Here is a 24208-nt window from a genome sequence, read left to right as displayed (position 1 = left end):
ATCATATGGGAATAATTATTGGTAAGGTAAAAAGAAGAAAAGTCAGGAAAAGTTGCTTAGTGAAGTGATTGCTTAAATTCTATCTCAGGTAATCAAAGAACTTCCTGCAGTGAAGAGAAGGTCTGGGGTGTCTGCATTCAAATGTTTATCTTTCAAGGTATGACGCCTTTTGATGACTGCAGATTTTGGCCTTCAACCTCTCTATTGACCTCGAAGGCACGATAGGAAGTTCAGACTTAACAACTGTAAGACTTGGTTACCTTAAACATGGAATTCCCTGGCACAGAAAGCATGTGTGCAGTGCGGAGCCCTTCCATCGAGAGTCCACATCAGCACATTCACTCTGTTGCTGTCTGAAAACAATGCCCATTTATAAAACACACCAAGTCTAACAGATACATATCTTTAATAATAGGGGATGGATCCCGCTAACTATGTCCTAGTAGGAAAAGAAAAAATAGACAAGTAACCAGATGACCTGGCCGCCAAGGTTTGCAGTGTTGCTACAGCTGAAAGTTTCAGAATGACAATTACATTGATGTCTGCCATTTTTCCTTCTTACAACCCAAGTAGCTTCTGTCGGGCTACGTGGTTATGAGACATTTTGGTTCCCAGACGTTTAAGTCTGCCAAGGCAAGAGGGATGGCTGAAATAAACTCTGGTTTCTTTTTCAGTCCTATGATTTCAAATAGCTGTACATATGACTTGAGGCAAGCGGTGCAAACACTTCTGTTTTCATATCTGAAAAGTGGGGCTGGGGGCATTTATCCCATTTACTATACGGGTAGGTGGCCATAACAGAATAAAGTTATGAGTGTAAGACAGTGTGGAGGAGAATAAAGTAGCATGTGCGTGCATGTTTCTGTGATATTGTCACTTTTCTCCCCTCCCCCCAAACATATGTAAACTTGACATTTTTTTAATGCATACATTGCTGTGATCTTATAGACTGCACTTCAGAACAACAGAGAGAGTTTAAGAATAGGGATGATGGCATCTTATCTCTACCCAAGAAGAGCTAACTAGACTAGATGTGCTTACTTAATGGCTAAACACAATTCCAGTGGCGGTGCTTAGGCTGCACTGTAGTCAGTGAAGGGGGTGCAGAACTGTTGGTGCTTGGGAAGTATCTGCCTATGCCTATTTACAGATAGTTTCTCCCTAGTTAAAAAGGAATAATAAAGTACGTATTTTCCAGCTGAGTCACGTGTGTTTTTTCCTCAGTGTGTCCTTGACATACAGTCAGGTTTATTTTATTATCATTTTTAAAATATATTTGCACCAAACGGCTATTTCCCTTCCCCCCCCAAAAAAAAACCTCCATGTTTTCTTGAGAATGGGTACTGTTTTTATTTTATGTACTTTATTGAGGAAATAGTTGCTGAACATATCTCTGTAGAATCTGAAAAGAGAAGGGGGAAGAGAGAAGGGAAGGAACCAGAAGAGAAAGACAAAGGGAGAGGAGGGCAAAGGAAGGAGTGTACAAATGGACAGAAGACAGAACAATACAGAAGGAGAACACTACTCAAATCTATCGCGAGCACTCGGGAAAACCATGCCAGCCCATTGTCTCTACTAACAGAAAGCACACTTAAAACCCATAAGTCAGTTGCGTGGAAGGCAGACCCTCTCAAGCATAGTACATCGGAAGCCCAGTGATTATTCTTATAACAATTTCATTCCTATACCCAGGATCTTATTAACGACTGAGTACCCACTATGTCTCCCTAGGCAATGACATAGGTCCCAGTTAGCTTTCCTACAGGTTCTGCATGTCAACAGCTGCCAATCATACTTGCACCCTTCCCCTCTCTCTTCATGAAGGTTCCCTGCTTCCTTCCTACTTTTGAGGCTGTGCCCAAACACACAGGTTAGCTGCTGTGTTCCTTGCTATCACCAGCCCGGGATAAATAGCTGTTACCTGTTTTCATCTAGCTGGCCTTCCTTTATTTCCATGCAACCTATAACAATGAAAGGCCTGGGAGCTTAACTGTTACTCTGAAGACTCCAAGGAAGATTTATAAATCAGTATTTCAAGTGTGTTATTTAATAATTCTGCCAGATGGTCTGTGTGCAAAGGATTCTCTAATTAAATAGGATTGGGAATCGCTGGGTTAAATAAAGTGAGAGGAATTTCTTGCCTGCAGGCTTGCTAATACTAAGGTGATGTAAATTACTGAGGGGAGGGTGCCATGCCACATGCAGCTTTCCTGAATGTATTTGAAGTCAGAACCGCATTGTGAATAGAACTTCGATTTTTCATGAAAAGACAAAGCAAAAAAAAAAAAAAAAAAAAAAAAAAAATGCTTAGAAATGCTGAGACAGAAGACTCTGAAGATCACTTTAGCTCTAAAACCCTCCGAGCTTGTAGGTCCAGGAGGATTATGACCCATAACAACACCGAGTGTGACAGGATAAAAGATTGGCTGTATCACTGCACGGAAAGTTATCACTAAAATGTTGCCAGAACTAGCTGGAAAATATGGAAGCCATCTCTTTCTTCGATCCTTCTAGTTGTTCTGGGCTTTAAAAATACAAAGGAAAGAGCTCCATCTTTGCTTATATCACAGATAGACGTGCCCTGTTCTAACTAGCTCTGCTTAACCAACACAGGTTAAAGTTGGATAGAAAAGCATCCAGGTCAAGAAGCATTACCTCTGTGTTTCTATTTCCCCTGCCTTGGAGCCATGCAGGTTAGAAGTGTCTCAACTTGCCATCTTTAAAAAAAAAAAAAAAACTCTAATAAGATATGTTAAGAGAAGTCCAAGAACAAAGGGCCAAATATAATTTTGTTGTGGCTAAGACCGGAATTTGAAGCTTTTCCTTATCCCAAAGATGTGGGTTCAAATACAGGTACTCCTGGTGTTTTCCAGCTCTATCTCCTTCACTCCTTCTGAACTGCTCCTGATCTGCCCTGGGTATCCTCCTAGCCTGGGAATTTCAGAACAATCTTTCCTTCCAAAATGAGTCACCAACTTGGTGGGCGGGAGGTGTGTGGCCCCTGGTGAGTCTTTAAACAAGTAGTTTGTTAGTAGCATGAAACTTCCCCTACTTGTAGGTGTCAGCTCCCAAACCTCCTTTACACACACACACACACACACACACACACACACACACACACACACTAGGAGGGGGAGAGAGCAAGACAGAAAGAGGGAGAGAGAGACAGAGAAAGACAGCCTGACAGACAGATAGACAGATACACACACACACAGGGTAGGAGGGGAGAGAGAGACAGAGACAGAGACAGAGACAGAGAGAGACATACACAGAGGACTATTTCTTGGTAAATAAAATAAAGTGAAAAATTATAGCAAAAAATGTACCATCCAAACCTTCTTTATAAGTCCTTACACACACACACACACACACACACACACACACACACACACACACACACGAGAGAGAGAGAGAGAGAGAGACAGAGAGAGACAGAGAGAGACAGAGAGAGAGAGAGAGAGGGAGTGAAAGAGACAGAGAGACAGAGAGAGAGAGAGAGAGAGAGAGACAGAGAGAGACAGAGAGAGATATGGGCGGGTGGGGGATGGGAATAGAGAGAGGAGTGCTTCAGTAAATAAAATGGGAAGTGCTGCTAGAGACCTATGCTTTTTATAGCACACCTATAGAACCCTGCCTACCATACTGTATCAGAAACCCAATAATTATTCTTATAACAATTTCATTCCTACACCCAGGATCTTATTAACGACTGAGTACCCAATATGTCTCCGTAGCCAATGACATAGGTCCAAGTTAGCTTTCCTACAGGTTCCGCAAATCAACAGCTGCCAATCATACTTGCACCCTTCCCCTCTCTCTTCATGAAGGTTCCCTGCTTCCTTCCTGCTTTTGAGGCTGTGCCCAAACACACAGGTTAGCTGCTGTGTTCCTTGCTATCACCAGCCTGGGATAAATAGCTGTTACCTGTTTTCATCTGGCTGGTCTTCCTTTATTTTCATGCAACCTATAACAACGAAAGGTCTGGGGAGCTTGGAGAGCTTAACTGTTACTCTGAAGATGCCAAGGAAGGATTATGAATCAGTAGTTCTATTCACATGTAGTTCTATCAGTGGGTTTAGCCACAAGTAGCCTTCCTGAGGCTACAAATTATTATCATAAGGGCTGTATATGTGTGTGTGCATGCACGGCATGTGTGTGTGTGTGTGTGTGTGTGTGTGTGTGTGTGTCTGCGTGTCTGTGTGTGTGTTCAGTCTTCCACAGGCAACTGATTTTTTATTTTAAAGATATCCTTGAAAGCCCAGAATGTATGTACTTTTTGTTATTATTTTTATGTTGCTTCCTTTCCTACTATAGGGAAGATATGTAAGAGACATGGCCAACTTTTGACATTGAGACATGACATTGTTGAGACACAATGTTGTCATCTACAAAGTTCTTACTTAAAAGATGGCATACAAAACATGAAAGAGTAAAAAGGATAAGAAGGAAAGACACAAACAAAGGAGAAAGAAAGAAAAAAAAAACCAAAAATTACCAAAATATCTCACAGTGAGTTTTCATTGTTAAATTTATTTAGTCAATAAGCACAGTTGTCACAATGTGTTAGGAATCATTTTTATTAGTGTTAGTCTCTCATATAAATTCTATGAAGAAGATAGTGTTCTAATACTGAATTTTAAAGGTAAAAGAAACCTAACCACAGAAAGGTCTAGTAGCTTCCATTGAACTCAGACCATTAAGGAGCAGAACCCAGCTGTCAGGCTCCAGAGCCGACATTGCCTCCGGAAGAGCCACCTCTAATCCCTGGTATCTGCTGAACAGTTATGCTCAACCATTCATTAGAAAATGGAGAGAAAGAGGCAGAAAGTATAGAATAAGGAAGACAGAATGAATATAGAGGGATAATGGAGAAACAAGCATAATTAATGAAATTGAGCTCATGCTATTGTCTTAGCAAGTGGTGTCAAATCCCAAGTCACCCATCTGCTAGAGTTCAGGGGCCACCAGAAGCCCACCTTCTTAGCTCAAAGAGGATCTATTCAGAAGCCTGGACCTGGAAGGGAGCGGCATATGCTTTGGGCCCTGCCCTGTTAAGCAAGCAACATGTCTGTCCCTTACAGGCCAGGAGAAGGAACCGTGGGCTTGAAGAACAGAGATGCAGGCTTCATTGTCTCCTTCACTTGATGAAGGATCAAGAGGCCTTTGCATCACACAGCCAGATTCAAACACAGGGTCACTGGATAACAGAACTCTGCCAGTCTCTGTCTTATCTCACTGCTCCAAAAGTTCTTTGCAGGGAACTCAAGCACACTATTAATGCACATTTAGGCGATAAGTGCAATCCATCTTCTCTCTGCCTCTATGACCTACATACCTCTAACCCAAGCAAAGCATCTGAATGTATATTCTTCCCTTCTGACATTTTTTTTTCCTGGAGAATTCCTATACAAATTAGCAGGAAAAATATTATCCAGCCATTTCATAGTAATTATGAGAATATTGACAACTTCACTGACAATCCTAATAATGTTTGATTCTATAACTAATTGTTTATCACATTTCAATGAAATGACTGGCTGAGAATCAAAATTGACACGATCAAGCAAGCCTCATGATTTTAGGAGACAATAGACGGCTGCCTGGGTTTGGCTGGAAAGTGAAGGCGCACTTACCAGTCAAGAAGTCAGGGTCAGGAGTGGGCTCCGAGATTTCCTCTAGACACTGACTCTCCAGTGGGACAGTGGCCACCACAAGACCATCTGGCAGTTGTTGGTCTAAACCACGAGCAAAGTTATTTTGTCTAGAAACAGAACAGACCTTCATTTTCTGAGTGTCCTTGGCATTCCTTAGCATGCAGGCTCTATTTCAACACACAGTGTAAGAACTCTTTCTTGACCAAAAGCCATGCCTCACTTGGTACATATGGCATGACCTAGTCATACAAATAAGGGAGGTAAGGGGGTGCATAGAGATGAGCAGCAAATCAGATGGAAAAAGTCTATTGACAGAGTAGAGAATGCTTCCTTTCACCCCAGTTTTTTCCCTCTGCCTCCTTCTTTGCAAGACACTAACAGTCTTAGTTACATTTGTAGACTACAGAGCATACTCTGGCCGTCGCAAGATCAATTCTGATACCATACTTCTTGTCCTGGCAAACCAGTGCCATCGATGAAAATGGTAAATACTTGTCAAGTCCCCTGTACATAAGAGAAACAGGAACTGAATCCAAGTACTATCTTGAAAATTTGCCTCCAATTTGTTCCCAAGAGTATATAGGCTTAGGTTATTACCAAGTCGTATTTCATGATAAAATACTAACATCATCATCATCATCATTATCATCGTCCTCCAGAGAGCATATTCCCGTGGGTTCTAGAAAAATTCAAATAGCCCCCCAAAAAAGAACAAGAATGAGGGTCAAATTGAAGAATCGCTCATACATTTTCTAGATAAATGCTTCAAATATTTTGTCCTCAGGAGTGCTTTATAACCTTCAAAGTAATTAAATGTCCAAATGCTTGGCCCTGGTCATAAATGTCAGTATTTACTATGTTTGAAATTGAAAAAGAAAATTTAAGAATTAATTCATATAAAAGTACCAATAAGCACATTTGATATTAACCTGTTTTATGGGAAAGAGGAGACTAGCATTATTTTATATATTAAAAGTCTTAATAGAAGACAATTGGATTCTTACAACTGAATCAACTTATTACAACATGTTTTAGTTGAAGTATATGAAGGAAATTTAGCTTTTTAATAGGTAGGACTTAAGTACTCCCTAAAGAAGTCCAGTAATGTGCTAGAGTCCTTTGCGAGCACCCTGAGGACTGGCATTCTAGACTCACTTAAGCCTTATGGCTTGGCGGTAGAATGGAACTTGCACATTTCGGTGTGGCTTCAATATAAAATCTTAAAGGTATGATTTCATTTAAGGTTCTACCATGTACCCAGAAGGAGCCCATGTCTTGGATTTTTGAGTGAGGAGTGTAGATGTGAGCAGGACTGTGAGCAAGACCACAATCTGTCCCTTTAGGTTTGTCACATTCACCCTGATCCAAGATGCACAACGTTATGCAGAGAATCAGGCTCTTTGGAGAGGAAGATGCATCAGCTCTGAGGAAGCAGCTCTCTACGCATATGAAGTTCACCTGAACGTTCCTTTTAGCACCTGTCCAGTGGCCACTTCCTTGGACTGGTTGTTGTAACCAAAGAACATCTCCCCAAAGAGAGTCTGGTTCATGGGGACCTCTCTGCCTTCCCCACAGTCGCCTCCCTCTGGGCAGGTCTCGGTGACCAGTTGGCAAGACCGTCCATCCACACCAAGCTTGTAGTCTTCGATACACCTAAACAGATCGAGACCTCGAGGTAAGTTACTCATCAGTGAGTCAGAAGAACAGACACATTCAACAAATAGGGAAGCAACGACCTTGCAAAAATGCTGCACGGCCCCGAAGTAGGAATAATCCAATTTGATTTTGGTGTCTTAGAACTCAGTTTCTTAAATCTATAAATTGAGGTGCTTTCCATCGTGGCCAAATCAATTTTTTAAATGCTTCTCTAGAAATGAAGTCTTTTAGGATTAGGGAGCATCCACCTCTCCTAGCCTTCTGATTTTCAAGTCCAAGATAGGAATTAGAGGAGATCAGCTTATAAGCGAGTCAACATCCTTAAGAGTAAGGTGTGCCGGCATTTTTATGAAGACCGTTCTGTGGAGCTTCTGCATTTGTTTGCAGAGTAGTTAGGTAGCAAAAGAGTGACACTGTGCTTAAGAAATTAATAACTCTCTAAACTGGTCCTGTGGCAAGTCAACCAACAAATGATGAAGGTTTGTGATCTCTTGGCTGTCTTCTGTTTGAATACATACAAACAAACCAGCAACTCAAACCAACTCCCCTCCAGTCAGCACTGACATTCCGTACTAAATGGATGCCTGGGTCACTGTGTGCTCCCTAAGCTGAAAACTGCCTCCTCGGTGGGTGCTTTCCTCATTGCACTGCTCTAATTAGGAAATAATACTCATTTAGTAATCATGGGTCAGTGACTCATAAGTCATTAATTGGACTTTATTTGTAGTTATGTTATGAATAAGATACATTTGTTAACTCAAGTAAGACTTAATATTTTAATAAAGCTGCCATTGTTAAAAAAAGAAAAGAAAAAGATTTGTTTTCCTCCTGAGAAATAGAACAAATTTAAAAATGTAAGACAATTACAACACCGAGAACATCATTTACCGCTATCTGCAATAATTGCAATAAGTTAAAGAACTCAGCCTTTTGTAGAGGAACAAAGGATCACAGTTTTCAAAAGTGAAACATAATACTGAAGCAACATCGAGGCCATCCTTAACTAGGTAGCCCTGGACCAGTTGATTAAACTCTTAGCAGATTTCATTTCCAAAAGTGCAAGAAAGGTGAGGGGAATAGCCATTGTACTAGGGCCATGGAGGAAATGAATTCATATGGTCAACATATAGAGCTCACATCATGCTGAACATACAGCTAGTCCTGGTTAAATGTTGCTATTGCTATTAGCAGGAGTACAAACAAGGACCATGCGCATGCAACCATCACTGCTGCTGCCTTTCCCCATTTATACAGCTGTATCAGCGGGTGTGAGTGGAGCTCTTTATTTGTAAGTGAATGCGATTTCCTTTCTGGACAAGAACCGCAAATCAGGACTTACCTGCCAGGCAGACTATATATATAGTACCTTGGGCAACACATGCCTAATTCTGACTGAAACCAGAAAGAAAGCCCAGCGAGACGTTACGGCTTTTGTCCAGGGAACAGCTATGATTCAGGACCCACAGAGGACTGACTCCATGGGGGAGACCATGAAATGATTCCTTCCTTAAGCCATATAAACCAGAGACTGGGCAACAGGGTTGAAGCTGGCTGGTTCCATTTCAGTCCTTCCCACTCTTTCTTCTGTCCAACTATCACACAGCGAATTTCCTTGAAATGGGAGCTCGAGCTGGGCAGCCTGTGGTTGCTCTTGTGTCTAAGACCTAACTAGGTTTTTCTGCACAAGCACGTAATGAAATGTATATACAGTCAATAAAAAACAGATGCAACTTTGGCTGCCTCTGCTTCCGCTAATTGAAGTGGGTCAATCTTAATGGTAACATTAAAGAACATTAAAATTTAGAGCAAGCTTCTATTTATGGAATTGGGATTTTTTACAAGAAACTACATACAAAAATTGCTCAACTGCAAAGGGAATGAGATAAAATACAATAAAATAACATTACACACGCACTGGAAATCTTCTCCTGGTTACTCAGCAGGCACCGGCTTTTAGCAAGCCCCTAACATAGTTTTATGACTATAAACATTGATTTTTCACTGCATGCTTATTAGATGGTGAGATCCTTGAGGACGCAAACCTAAATGCTAGTCTCCTCCTCAGCCGCCTAGCGGCCAGTGTGGTGTAAAACCTATAGCGAAGATCCCCAACTGACCTGCAGCAACAGGATGGGGTGGGAGAGTAGGGCAGGGAGTGTGGGAAGGGAGGAAAGGGTAGACACCCAATCTATGGGCATAGCAGAATTGGCTAAATCTTTATTTACTTGATAAATATAGCATGAAAATGTCTTTAAATATCATCTCACTCAGTGATACAAATTTAAATTTTGAGAAAACTGCAGAGCTTTTAAAAAGTCAGAAAGGGCCTGAATTCTGGTCCTCATCTTCCTGTCTTCCAGTCTTGAGGGAGATAGTTCACTTCGTCAGACATTCCTTTTCTCACCTATGAAGTAGGGTGGTATTGCTCACTCTGTTCCCTCACGGGAGTTTGCGGGGGGGGGGGGGGGCACAGTAGAGCATTATACTCCCAGGAGTCAATGCCTTTACCAAAGGAGGAAGGGATATATAAAATGCTGGGGTTTTGAGAAGCAGAATTTGAAGTTTCCATTCTTCTAAAACTGCCCCTCCCTTTTGACAATCTAGCAGTTTCACATAATCTTTCTCAAGTTTTGGATTACGGAAACAGTTTCTGTCCTAAAACATATCATTAACATAGCTCCTCTAAGGCATAGTTTGGAACACCCCGGCTTAATTTGCAATGATTTACGTAAACCATGTGGTTAATTTCCTCCTTTCAGGTAAGCCAGAGGCTGCGTTTCTGTAGCCACTGGACTAGGCTTGCCCTAAGGCTTCTTCCTCTAAATTAGACTATCAAAGTTCTCATCCTATATACCAGCTCACTCCTTAGAGCCTAGGGAGTGAAACCTACTTCGGGTTCCGCCCAGCAACCTCATTGCAGCTCCAACTCACCCACAGAACATCAGGATGTTGTACAAGGTGGGGTCGTCCGGAAAGGGCGCCATCTGCTGGAGACAAAGCTGTTCGCAGCCGCCGTTGAAACCATCTGAGCAGTCCACCCCGATGTGGCGGTCATAGCAACCTGAGCTGTCCTTCATAGGGCTGAGTCCTGAAGGGCACTGGCACAACCAGAAAAAATCCACACAAGAGTGTAAGCAGGAGATCTGAGTGGAGACACTGACACACTCCACGTTAAACTATTACCCCTGGGCAAGCAATCTATGAATTTCCTTTTTCCCCTTTGTCTCCTTCGAAAAGCTAAGTAACAGACTATTTTTTTTTTTTTTTTTTTAAACTTTCTGCTTCTGTCTGGGCACAATTCACACACATTTGCATTAAGCCTCTGGCTGTGAAGCAGGCTGGCATGGAGCACTGTGGCAAGACAGAGCAAGTGAATACTGCTGCTTCCCAATCGGACCTGGGCTGGCAGAAGAGGGGAAGTGGTGGGCCGGGATTAAAATGCATTAAGCAGGGATTCCTGTGGTCTAGGGAAAGCAGTGGTGCTGTTTGAACGCCACATTAAGAGGGCCCTTCATCAAAGTTGCTACTAGTTGGTGGTGCTGGGAATAACGGAGTGAGGCAGGACTGCCCGTCTGAGGGCAAAGGAGACTTTTTTTTCCTGCAGCCTTGGAGAGGAGCGGGATGCCTCCCACAGTGGGAAATCCTGGGCTTACCACCTTGATTTCTCAAATGCATCCCTTGGAAGCCACAGAGCTGACATCTGCTACACGAGGGTGCTGGGCTTGGCTTTGGCCAGCTAGTGAAACATTTGCACCTCTGTACGCATTGTCCCCAGTCAGCTTCCTGACAGTCAAAGAGGTGACAGCAAAGGAAGAGATCATAGAGGTTTCAGATGCTGGGAAAGGTCACTGAGCAAGGTGAGCCCGGAAGCAGCTACACAGTCCCGAGCCACTGGCCTACCTCATTGTCTAACCCAACCCTCAGGACACCCCGTGAGAGGAGGAGTGTGACCCATGTGAGGAAACTGAGGCACAGACTGTTTGACTCCTGCAATCATAGCTGTTCCACTGCGGTCCACACTTCAATCCCCGGCAGACTGGCTGTGGCATCCTGATTGCATGGCTCTATCATCTCCTCATGTCACACTCAGACTCTGAGTGACACACCTATTTACTAAACCCCGAGCCTGTAATATTTTCTCTCACAATGCCCTGTGTTATCTTCATTCTAAGTCAAGGAAAACCCTGATATTGCTCTAAACTCTCTATGATTCAATTTTTTAAAAAATGCAACCTTGTTCCTGTGCTTGTGTGAAGATGTTGAGCATTAATATTAACACTGAATCTAACAGGCTGGGCAAAAGACAGGTGGGAATGCCAAGCTTGAGTAGCTAGAATAGGGCAGAGCTGAGAGTATGTCTAGATTTGATTCCAAAACAATATTCTCTCTCTCTCTCTCTCTCTCTCTCTCTCTCTCTCTCTCTCTCTCTCTCTCATCTATCTATAATCTATGTATCATTTATCAGTCTATTTACCTATTTATCCATGCATCCATCTATCCACCCACCCACCTATCTAATGTATGTACATATGTATCTATGTATATATGTATGTACGTATGTATTTACCTATCTATCTATCATCTGTCATCTATCTAAATATCCATCTACCTATCTATCCATTATCTATCTATCTATCTATCTATCTATCTATCTATCTATCTATCTATCACCTGTCTGTCTGTCTCTTGCAAGCACATTCCTCCAAAGCCCAAACAAAACTTCTGAAACTTGGCACAGTGTGAGCATTTCCCTTCACTCTGCACTGCCTGCTTGTCCCCTCCCTCTTCTGCCAGGCACCTTGGCTTAGCGTGGAGCTTAGTGATTCTGCAGATGTGTCTCTGAAAAGCCACTTCTCCTTCCTCCTCAGTCCCCAGTCAAATATCGCAGCAGGATAGGCACTGTTTACTGACATTAATTCTACAATTTCCTAAACAAATGGCCCCCCCAGGATCTGCCAGGCCCCCAGCTTGGTCCATTCCTTTTCCCAAGAAGGCAGATGGTATACTGGAAGGTGGCAGCATTTAAAGCCAATTCCAAGGGCTGCCTCCTGCTGCGCACACCCAGATGTTTCCCATAATGGTTATGATGGCAAACAAGCAAATGCAGAAGCTGAGGAATGCACCCCATGATTTGTTAGCACCCCATCCCACACATCTAACTCCCTGGCCACCCAGCTGTTAAGCCAGATGTGTCACAGGGGGCGCTGGCTTAGACATCCTGTAGCTGCCCAGTCTTGATTTGGGTATGGAAACAAATGTCTTGTACTAGTGGCCAGGAGTTGCTCCCCCACCCCTCCCCTTTTACAAAGCCTGTTAGAAGCCATCAATCAGAGATAATGCCAGCTGTCTTGCTAATACTGCTTCACGTGATTTTAACCCTCATACCAGCTAGCTCTATCAGCTTCCAGCCAGGGCTCCCCAGCTTTGCAGCCACCTGCCTTTCTTCCAAGTGCTCCATCATGCACAATTTTTGACAAAGACTTCAGTGAATGAAACAGAGCAAGTAGGCTTTGTTCCAGGAATTCCATGTCCTGGCATATTCATGTCTTGCCTGGCCCTAATGTCTAGATGACCACGGCTGTTCCAAATTGGACCACCTGACGTTCAGCTTCTCTTAAAAGAGTTGGAGAGAAGACGGTATTAGCTGTTTTGTAAAAGTTGGATATTTTTTTCTTATAAGTAAAGCTAAAATATAATAACCAGAGCTATCATAAATTAGGCAATTCTTTCTGTAGTCTATTTTTAATCTATTGTATTTTCTGTGGTCCCAACAATGCAGCCACATTTTGTCTTCTTAATTTTAAAGGTGGCTCAGAAAAAGAAGGAAATGTTTAAGGTCACCATGATAGGAAATGGAAGAACCAGACTTTGGACCTAGATTTGTCTGAATCCCAAGCTTCTGTGTGTTTCTGACATTCCACTGACTACCTGTGATAAAATCTGCCTCCCTTAGAAAAAATAAAAGCAATGCATCAACAACATAAAACAACCCTGTAGACTTGCCACTTGTCTATTTTAAGCTATTTCTGAAGTATATTCTTGGATCAATTATGGACTTAGAGGTTTAACCTAAGTTTGTTTATGTGTTTACACACACACACACACACACACACACACACACACACACACACCATGTTATTAGTGGAATTATTTTACGACAAAACACTGCAAGTTGTCCAGAGTGATGACCTTGAAGACAAAACAAGATCTGCAGTCACTGAGAAAGATGCAATTATCTTCATTGTACTGTACCTAACTGAGTGGCAGTTCAGTGTATTTTTAAAATGTTTTCAGGAAAAAAAAATATTGACATGACATACTGTCCTTGGTATCTGGATCACCCGTTCCCCAGAGATCTGATCATTCAAGCATCCATGAAATAAATTTGGTTTCTCACATGTTTTCCTTCTGTTAAGACATTCAAATTGCAGGTTCCCTCAGAAATTTTGACCTGACTACAAGGAAGGGCTTACAGTCAACTGTGGCTTTGTGTCTGGAAGTCAGTACAGCCTCACCCAAGGGATCTGAGGAACTCTTGTCTATAGCAGCTTCATTTCCTGCTGGTAAGATCGGGGTGTTCTCTCTTGGCTATGGAAAATCCTTCCATTTAGTCCTTGAATAAGAGCCATTTGCCTGGGAGAGAACCCCAAGGTCATATATTCACCCCTCTTTGCATAGGTTACATTTAGCAGTCCCAGGGACTTTATGAACTACAGGCTTAGGAAGAAAACTCTATTTATTATAGCCATAGCCCTTCCCCACCAGAAAGACCTAATAAATGAGCTCATATTTCAGTGACCCCTAAAACACATGAGGTTAATCGTCTTTCATGAGGTCTTCATGGCTTCTTGACTTTTTACTGGTCTAAGGCATAATTTGCTAATGAGATTAAAATGATTTTCCCTATTCAAGTCCTTTTCTTTGCTGTCTTTCCTCTTCTTTTTCTAGCAATGAGTTTTGGTTGATTAATTACTCAGGAGGCTAAATTGGAGACCACAGACATCTCAGGTCCAGATTACAAAGTAGATACTCTGATGCCAGATGGATATGAGTGAGAGATGCATGAGCTTATTCATGTCCCCTGGGAGAAGAGGGACAGATTTCAGCAGCTGAGCCTGCCTCACCTTACTTGGATGATTCATAAGCCATGCGACCACATTTTCCTACTGGAAATAGGTTCAATTTTTACTATGTGGCAATCTCATTCATTTTGCAAGTGATGACTTCCACAATTTCTTGATGGGCTTTGACATGCTGGTTCAAGCCATGCAGGACTTCTCCCAAGGGGAAAAGTGTGATGGAGTTAAATTTATATTTCAGACTGCTATGGTTTTCTGCCCTCATTTTTCTGGAAGCCTCTGAAGTGTATTCGTTTACTCACTGTCCTACAGAGAGAAGGAGAGGTGCTCATTTCTAATGGTCTCTGTCTCTGTACATGTGTGCTCTAGTGAAGGGAAAATGGGACGTGTTATGGGAAATCATTGTGGACAGAATATGGAGGAAAGGTGTCAGGGTCACTGAGCAAGTCAACGTTCCTTAGAATATAATGGTCAGGCAGGGAAGGTCATGTGTTCCATACACAAGAGTTCAAGAGACTGCCTACCTTGCTCCTGGCATGGCCACAGTCTACATATCTAGTTTATTTCAACGTTTTGCAAAGCAGAAGCATTTGTTGGACACTTTCAGCATGAATATGAGTTAGCAGGTGAGGAGGAAATGTGGAATTTCCTAGTTTCTTTATTTGTGGTATAGCAGTGGCTGTAATTTTCTAATTTTCAGGACACATTTTATGCTGTACTTTGGTAGGTAGGATTGATACGCATGAAGGGGACTAGGAAGATGGACTAATCGGTAGAGTGATTGCTGCACAAGCGTGAATATGTGAGTTCACATTCCCAACACCCATAAAAAGAAAAATCTAGTCTGTATGGATGTATGTAATCTCAGCACCAGGGAGAAATACATGTAAGGATTCCTGGGGCTTTATGGCTTTCAGGAAGGTTGTCTCAGTGAATTCTTGAGATTTAGGTTTAGTGAGACATCTCATATCAAAGAATAAGGTAGGGGGTGATTAAGAAAGACAATTGATGCTGCTCTCTAGAATTCACATGAATGTGCACATGCGCGCGTGCACACACACACACACACATACACACACCAGTAAGGAAGCCCTTATAAAAACTGGGGCAGGGGTGAGGAGGCTGGAGCTCAGTCTGCTAAGTTTACTCAATCTCCACTGCCATTAGTCATGGATGGTTCATCTAAATTTGTCTATATTACAATCATAGGAATGTAAGAGCATATCTCCTTTCATGAACAAAAGTATGTTACAGATGTGAAATCAAGGATCTTGAGATGAAGGGATAATCTTGGATTACTTAGATTGAATCAATATAGTCATAGGAGCTATTCAAATTAGAGGAGGAATATATAATGGAAAGGAAATAGACTACACAATAATGGTTAGAAAAATACACTGTCTCTGCCTTTAGTTAATGGTCTAACAATAGAGCTCTGAGCTGAAAAGTGTATGGAGTCCAAGAGCTGAAAGGGGTAAAAGCGTCAATTCTTTCTAGACTTCCAGAAAGGAATACAGCCCTGACTACCCCTTAGTTTCAGCCCAGTAAGACCTATCCTGGATTCTCAGGTAGAGCTGCAATGTAATATATTTGTATGGCTTTAATCGACTAAAATCTGTGTGATTTGTTTCAGCAACAATATGACAGTATCTGGTGCAGGAGAATTTAAGGGCAGTGAATAAGATCCGGCCATCATTAGTGGGTGGTAGGTAGCCTTGTGCCTTGGAAAGGCTCAGGAATCTTTCACAGTCCTTGGTTGTTGGAGAGAAGTCACATGTTGACTAGTGAGTTAAGGTTTGCTCAAGGAAATGCCTTTCACAGATATGTTTCCTGTCCTCAGAGACTACATAAACAACAGGATAATGAACTGGTAGCCATTAACCCCTGGGAGTTTATGCATAACTAATAGAGAATGAAGGTTGTGTAGCCAGTATGGATGTAACGTGAACCTACCCGTCTGGCTTGAGTTTAAATTAGAAAAATATGGAGCTGCACCTTCTGTGAAGTCCACATCTCTGACTCCTTCCCAGGCTCCTGAAGGCCCAGGATGCTCTTGTTTCTCATTCTTTTCACCTTTCATAAAAATATGCCTTTCTTGGGAAATCTTTCCATTCAGCACTCAGAAGACTGGAATAAGGGTCTATGTGCAGAGGTGGGCCAATTCTTAGATTGCAGGGGGTGCAGATTATCTTTGCCTCTGGCCCAACTCCAGATGACAGAGGACCACTCTGCTAACACGTCAAGTCTTTGAAACAATACAGGTGCCCAGTAGACTCAGGCCAGGCTCAAAGTCAGATCCTGAGTCATCTTTTCAGTAGGGTCACAAGCCTCATGGTGTGGTGTGTGAGCTCTCACAAAATCTACCCTTCTGTTGAGGGATCATATGCTTCACAGCCAATGAGAAACAGTGAGTGGGATGTATCTGCCAATTGCCTTGGCCCTTTTGTCTCTGTGAGCCACGTGGAGTCACAGTGACTTCAAAGAATTATGCTAATAGAGTACTGGTATAATTGGGTGACTTTCTGCAGTGGCTCTGATTCTGCAAATGCATATTCATCAGGGCTATTTCTGCTAGCTCTGTCTCACAGATTACAATACGGAAACTGTAGAAATCCATCAGTGCAGCTACATGCCAAGGGAAAGGCCAAGGATGGCCAACAGAATGCACCTGAAAGGCAACGCCCCCCTTTCCCCCCTCCCACCCCCTCGCCCCCGCTCCTGAGGGAAGAGTCCTGATAGGAAGAAGTAACAAGAAGGAGGGAGTCAGTTCCTTTGTATGAATATTCAAATCCTATGTGTGGCTAAAAAGGGTGGATAAGAGGTGGGGGTAGGGGGAGAATCACATAGGTGCAGTCCAGGTTTCAGGACTTAAAATGACCCCAGAAAATAATGAGTGGAAAACTGAAGTCAGAGTAAAGAAAAGCAGACTGGATGGTAAAAGAGAAAAGACAAAAGTACCTCATCTTGGAACACAATTGAGCAATGAAATTGTCTCCTGGGAAACCCAGGCGGGTAGAACAGGCCAAAGGAGGAGAGCACTGAGGTGCTTCCAGCTATTCACCTCCTGGCTGCCCTGGAAGCCATGAGCTAACAAGCACTCTCCTGTTCTTTGTCTTCTTTGGGTATCTGCCAAAGCATCCTATCTGTTCCACACCTTTGCCCCTCATTTGCTTTTTCCTGTGTCCACTTCTTTCTGAGGTGAGCCAGACTCCTCCTGGATGCAACTTAGTACCAGCTTGGGGACTACACCCTGGACATTCATCATTGACACCGAGCAACTCCCTGAATGGAACAGATGCTCAGGGTTGAGTAAGAAAGAGTGTGAGAGATGGTGTTGGCTCTGCATCTTCACAGCTTCCCATGGTCTGGGTCCCCTCCCACATTACAGCTGTCAGGATGGGAAGTTAAATGGGGCACCATATCCTCCCCAGGGCTGGAAGCTCCTGGTTATTTCTCCCAACCCAACACGGCAGAAATGCACATCTCAATGAATGTTCCCTACCTCCTCTGTCCTCACATCAGACATCTTCCCTGACACCTTTCCCCGAGCCAGCCTCTCTCCCTTCTTGGCAATTTTATGATTCTTCCTCCAAACTTTTAAAGAAGGTATGACTAAAAACAGATACATCTACTAGGGCCAATATAAAGCAATGGCCAATATAAAGCAACCAGCCCCCTAATGGTTCCATTATCTCTTGCCTCCATTTACCTTTCTGGTCTAGTACCATTTTCATTTCTATAACCCAGGAGATAGCATAGTGTGTCCTAGACCTGAAAGTCTTACTGCTTAACAATGTCGCCCATTTTTTTTTAAACTAGCCAAGGTTATGGCTGTGAAAACAAAAACAAAACAAACAAGCAAAACCAAACCAAAACAAAAAATCCACTTTTTTAGGGTAGTGGGCTTCCTTGATGTAATCTCCAACAGATCACAACACATAATTTTGGAGATAGTATCCATGTAGCTCTGGCTGACTTAGGACTCTTTAAGTAGACCAGGTTGGCCTCAAGCTGTCAGAGATGCCTGCCCCTGGACAGGAAGCTGGAGTGCTAAGAAGGGTGCTGGGGACATTTTTGTTGTCAGCCTTAGCCTTTAACAGCTGAGCCATCTCTCTCGTGCTCCCATCACATTTTAGTTCATGCTTTCCCCTAGCATTCCTACCATAACTTACTCCTTTCATTTCTCTAGCTTTCGGTGGTTTTCTCCTAAATTTCCCTATTAGGCTTGGAGGCAATGCTAATTGTTGAAGCAACTGATTAGCTTTCAAATAGCTTCTTCCACCAAGTGGAAAGACTGTATTATGGAAATTCATCTAGAAAGGTCTGGAACACCTAGTAGTGTTCTGTGAGGACTTCTTGATTAACTCCTCATTCCTATCAAGAGAAAAATTCTTAATTTAGACTAGATGGTGGTCACAGATTCTTCTGTATGATTGTATCATGTGTTATCCCATCATCACTCCCCCGTACAGGAACCTTCATGATGGAAAGACCAACATACCACACAACCAGTAGAGTCCAACTTGCGATCTGAAATGCAACGAAAATTCTTACTGCAGCCTCCATTATCTTTGCTGCAATCACGCACTGGTCCAAAGGAGTCTAAGAGGACCTCCAGGCTGTCAAAGGATGATGATGTCATCAGCTCCTCTCTGTATGAAGAAGCAATGGAGGATTCAAGGGATTCCAAATGCAACAAGTATCCCTGTATTTCCACGTCCCAATCTGGTCTGCTTTTGCTGGTCTCACTCTCGTTTATAAAAATTACAGATTGGCCATACTCAAAATCTTGAGCAAACAAATCACGGGCATTTGCCGTATCTGGGAAATGAGCCAATGCTATAATGCCTGGTTAAAGAAGGAGATCTGAATGTAGGCAAGGAAATTATCATTTTATTGCCTGTCAGTCCTTGAGGTTTGTGGGAAGTGCTTACAAACTCAAATTTTATGTCCTTTTCCAGAGAATGAGCCTTGGTGTACGCAATGTCAATCCAGATGAAGAGCATGTCTGGACTGTGTATATGGGGAACTTCTTTGTCGGCTTCAGCTTGCTAAAACACTACCACCACCACCATTACCACCACCAAGCTTTGCTAACTTGATGTAGTTTCTCACTCCACTTCCTAAGCAACCCTGAAGCAAGACTCACCTGACCTCCACAGCGTCTTCCATCACAGTCATGTCGGTCTTACACTTTGCCGATGGATTGATGGCCAGTTCAGCTGGGGGAATCACGAAGCTCTTACTGAGGGGCAACCACATGCCTTCCCCGAGGGTATAGGTAAATCTGCACAAACACACATACCAGGTGGTTACAGCTGAACCTAAGTGTCCACTGGTATTCTGTCACTAGCTGACTCCTCTTCAGTCTTCATGGATCTACAGGTACCCACATAGCAGGTGACTCTGTAGGGATCTACACACCAGGTAGTTATGGTGTAGCATAGCAATTACACTAGAGGGTCTGAAATTCTGTCTCCACTTGCTCCTTTCTCATCCTCTTCATCCCTTGCTGTGCTCTTCAGATAGATGAGACAGTTGAAAGTGTCCAGCATGGACAGCATGACTGAGTCAGAGAAAGACAGGGAGGCCTCCTTCCCATTCACGGGCAAAAGATTATGGTACCCATTCACCAGATGTTAAAAATAGCTTTCATCAAGTCATAAAAAGTGAGTGTCAGATTTCTTCCAGGTTTGATGCTGGCCCTCCCTTGTGTTAAGTCATACAAAATATGGAAGCATTGCAATTGAAGTGAGGTGCTGGCCACGCCCAGCCGCATTCTATAGTTGTATACTTTCAGTGGCAGCCAGAGTTTCTCCAGCCCTGAAAAGGAAGAGGTTGCCTTTTCTGGCTTCTGTATGATAGGAACAGAAGTAACTGAAATAAGGGGCCTCCAGGGGTAAGAAGAGAGAGAGATGAGCAAATGAGCAAAACATTTATTTTCTAAACTCCTATCTACACCCAGCGCTAACAATGATAACCCCTGGGATACAGGGAAGATTTTTTTTTATTTATTCTTATAACAAGAGCTAAAAGGAATAAAAGAATCAATCAGCATTTCAAGGGAGAGCTTAAGGAAACCAGGAGAGATTATTTGTTTATTTATTCATTCATTTCATCTCAAAGACATTAAAGTGCTCTGTATTCATGGTTTAAAAAAAGTCTGGGGATAAAAGCCACTGTGGGTGGAACATCACAAGGAGGTGGCAGCCTAGCGCCTCCTCCCAATGTGATGTGGAGGGAAGAACAATGGAAAGATGTGTGCAATTAAGCAGAACTCTGCACCAGCCCCCATCATTGTGCTGGTCACAGCTCTTCTCTCCCCTAGCCCACACACTCTTCTCTCCTCTCTGGGTTCCCTGGGATGTTAGGAAACCAGACTGGTGCCTTAGATTTGTTTTTATGAAGTATGTAGCCCACCCCAGAGTGCTGGCCACACAACAGATGCACAGACTGGGGATGCCTAGCTATATCATTTCTTCCCATGACTTGAATGACAGTCCTTGCTATCAGAGTTGCTGAAAGAGGATAAGACAGGTTCTAGCATCACCACAGGAGGTTCTGGGAGAGCGGTGCATGCATCTCTGTGGAAGTGGGATGTGGCTTGATTTGGTAGATATTTCTCCTATTTCTAATTCTGCTTCTTACTCCTCTACTCTTCTGAATCCTCTGAGCTTCTGGGAATGTTCTGAGATGTCCTTGATGCTCTAGAAGGTTCTCAGATCTTCCTGCTTCAAAGGGTATGAGGCAATAGGCAAGCCTATGACTTAGGTGGAGGGTTGTGTGCAAAAAACTATTGCTGCAGTCATTAAGAACTCAACCTGGTTCCTTAACCCCCATGCTAGAAGTCTCAGCTAAGGTCACCCCATAGACTCCAGGGAGCTTCCCCCAACTCAGAGATACCTCCCCATTGATTCCTGTTCTCTCTCCCAGTCATTGGGACGTCTCCTCTCCCCACACCCGATTCTGACCCCTGTTACCATCACCATCCCCTCTCCTGCAGGTCCCTCCTTCCATCTACTTCATATGTCTATTTTATTTCCTCTTCTGAGTGATATTCAACCATCCTCCCTTGGGCCTTCCTTGGCTTCTTTGGGTCTGTGGATTGTAACATATTTATCCTGTACTTTATGGCTAATACCATGCACATCTTTCGGGGTCTGGGTTACTTCACTCAGTATGATCTTTTCTAATTCCACTCATGTGCCTACAAATTTCATGATATCTTTGCTTTTTGATAGCTGAGTAGTATTCTACTGTGTAAATGTATCACAGTATCTTTATCCATTCTTTGGTAGAGAGACATCTAGGTTGTTTTCAGTTTCTGATGGGACTTTCAGTGGAGGAAGGGAGACACCAACCCACCCATAAAACCTTCAACCCAAAATTTGTCTTGCCTATAAGAAGTATAGCGATTAAGATAGTGCGGAGACTGAGGGAGTGGCAAATCAATGTCTGGCTCAACTTGAGACCCATCCCTTGGACAAGGGCTAATCCCTGACACTATTAATTATACTCTGGTATGCTCTCAGAGAGAAGTCTAGTATAACTATCTTCTAAGAGGCTTTATCCAGAAGCTGATAGAAACAGATAGAGAGACTCACAGCCAAACAATAGGCAGAGCTTGAAGAGTTTTGTAAAGAGTGGGAAGAAAGATAGAGGGAGCTGGAGGGGTCAAGGACACCACAAGGAGACCTATAGAGTAAACTAACATGGGCCCATGGGGCTTTCTAGACTTAGAGCTGCTACACATATGTAGCAGATGTGCAGCTTGGGTCAACCTATGGGTCCCCTAACAATGGGAGTAGGGCCTATCTCTGACTCTGTTGCCTGCCTCTGGCTATCTTTCCGCTAGCTGGGCTGTGTTGCCAGGCTTCAATGGGAGAGGATGCCTTTAGTCTAACTGCAACTTGAGGTGCCAAGGTGGGTTGGCACCCCTTGGGAGCCTCGCCTTCTCTGAGAAGAAGAAAAGGGGCATGGGGGAGGAGTGTGTGAGGGGTGAGTGGGAGGAAAGGCAGGAGGGGGCTAGGACCAGGCTGAAAAGTGATTAAATAAATTTTAAAATACTTTGTGAAATAAAGAGAAATTAGCCAGGGATATTTATTGAAGGCATAGAAGCACATTTACACACACACACACACACACACACACACACACACACACACACACACACACAAACTTCATCTGGTATTATGACAATAATAGGCTGATCTGAGGTGCACTGAGTCTGGGACTTAAAGATAAATATGGGTTGAAATATATAACCTTCAGGCATTTGAATGACTTAATTTGTATTTCATAAAGGATATTCCTGAGGTGGCCACTTATTCTAGGCAGCTTGGACAAGGGCAACATTAATACGTACCATTTCAGAAGAAGAACCAAAAGTTTGAATGGCATCAGCATTAATGTGGCTCATGGGACATTGACCTTTGCTTTTTATTTTGGCTTTAAAATTATAATTTTACTTGGATAATATAACAGGTTTTTGGAAATAGTTGGCAGCTCTGGCACATTTTACTTTTATGGAAGAATAGGGTTGCTGCCCAACCATCTTGCAGTGTTCCTAAGGGGGGAAAACACTTATAACTTGTCCCAACTGAAATTATTTTTCATATTCCTGTGCATGCAAAGTTGAAGACTCTGAAAGTGTCATGATGATCACATCTTTTGCTTCTTCTGGCCCCAACCCTGCTTCATATTGTCATTGCCCCCATATCATATGACTGTAGCTCCTACTATCCTTCTACACTTTTTATCACATTACTCTTGCTTCTGTTATTACTTCTTGCTGGATTTTATTTCCTCCTCACCTAAACTGACTCATGTAGACATTCATTTACAGTCACAAACCCTTACAGAAAGTGCCCCAGAAATGTGGTCTTCAACACTCAGGCTGAGAAAGGGACTCTTCCCTTTCTACATACACCATCTCTGCTGCTGGTCCTGTATTGAATTGTACCTGCCATTTTTGTGTGCTCATCATCACTAAGCAGAATGCACATTCCCAGGTAGCAGAGGACAGTTAACACGATTCCTAGAATAAGGGCGTCATTCAATAAATAGTTATTAACTATTCAACAGGCTATTTTGCTTCCTTCATTATCAACGGTGTCTGGGTGACATACCCTCACTGTTCAAATTTAAAGGACGTATTAATGAAGCTAATTCTTTATGGTAAACAGGGTGTGAGATAACTGTTCAGTCTGGATGGATCTAATGACCAAGACATTATTTTCCAAGCAAACCAATGTAGTCTCCTCCAGTCTGTGGCAGAATCAAGGTGAAACACTGTAGGGGAAGCCAAATTAGATGTGGAATGAAGCTGACATTTGCTGAGAAATCTCAAGACAAAGAGAGAGAAAGGGAGGGAGGGGGGGAGAGAGAGAGAGAGAGAGAGAGAGAGAGAGAGAGAGAGAGAGAGAGAGAGAGAGAGAGAGACTTGCCAGAGCTGCTCACTTATCCTCATGATGGCCCTCTCAAGGAAGTACTGTGGCACCATCTTACAATCACATCGTATAATACTGTAAGGAGGTTAGTGACCTCCTAAAAGTCAATCCTTTGTAGGAAGAAAAGATGGAGTTGGTCAGCTGTGGGTCCCAGCAGCTTGCCAGCCCATGCTGACTGGTGCCTATGAAATTCTAAAACTTTATTTTACCCACAGAATCTACTGAACAATTCCAAAAACCAAATATAGACCAAGCTGTTAGGAAAAAAAAAAAGTTGTGTCCTGAAATCTCATATGTCCCTCATTCATGCAAATCTGGCAGGGATGACTTTTAAAACACTATCCTGGGGGAGGCTGGGTGAGCATCTGGA

General features: G+C 42.9%; 1 protein-coding gene across 2 annotated transcripts in view; it reads right to left on the bottom strand.

Annotated features, from left to right (window-relative positions):
- The window catches only part of Astn1 (astrotactin 1), a 307273-nt gene that overhangs the window by 71820 nt on the left and 211245 nt on the right, over positions 1 to 24208 (bottom strand). For both annotated transcript variants that reach the window (XM_051147649.1, XM_051147650.1), the window contains exons 10-14: positions 19539 to 19676; positions 18891 to 19041; positions 10242 to 10408; positions 7113 to 7307; positions 5634 to 5761 (exon numbers count right to left, since the gene is read on the bottom strand). In XM_051147649.1, the coding sequence (XP_051003606.1) occupies positions 5634 to 5761; positions 7113 to 7307; positions 10242 to 10408; positions 18891 to 19041; positions 19539 to 19676 (779 nt within the window). The remainder of the gene's footprint in view (positions 1 to 5633; positions 5762 to 7112; positions 7308 to 10241; positions 10409 to 18890; positions 19042 to 19538; positions 19677 to 24208) is intronic.

The sequence above is a fragment of the Acomys russatus genome, chromosome 6 (assembly GCF_903995435.1).
Source record: "Acomys russatus chromosome 6, mAcoRus1.1, whole genome shotgun sequence".
NCBI lineage: Eukaryota > Metazoa > Chordata > Mammalia > Rodentia > Muridae > Acomys > Acomys russatus.
This window is presented reverse-complemented; position numbering and strand designations above follow the sequence as displayed.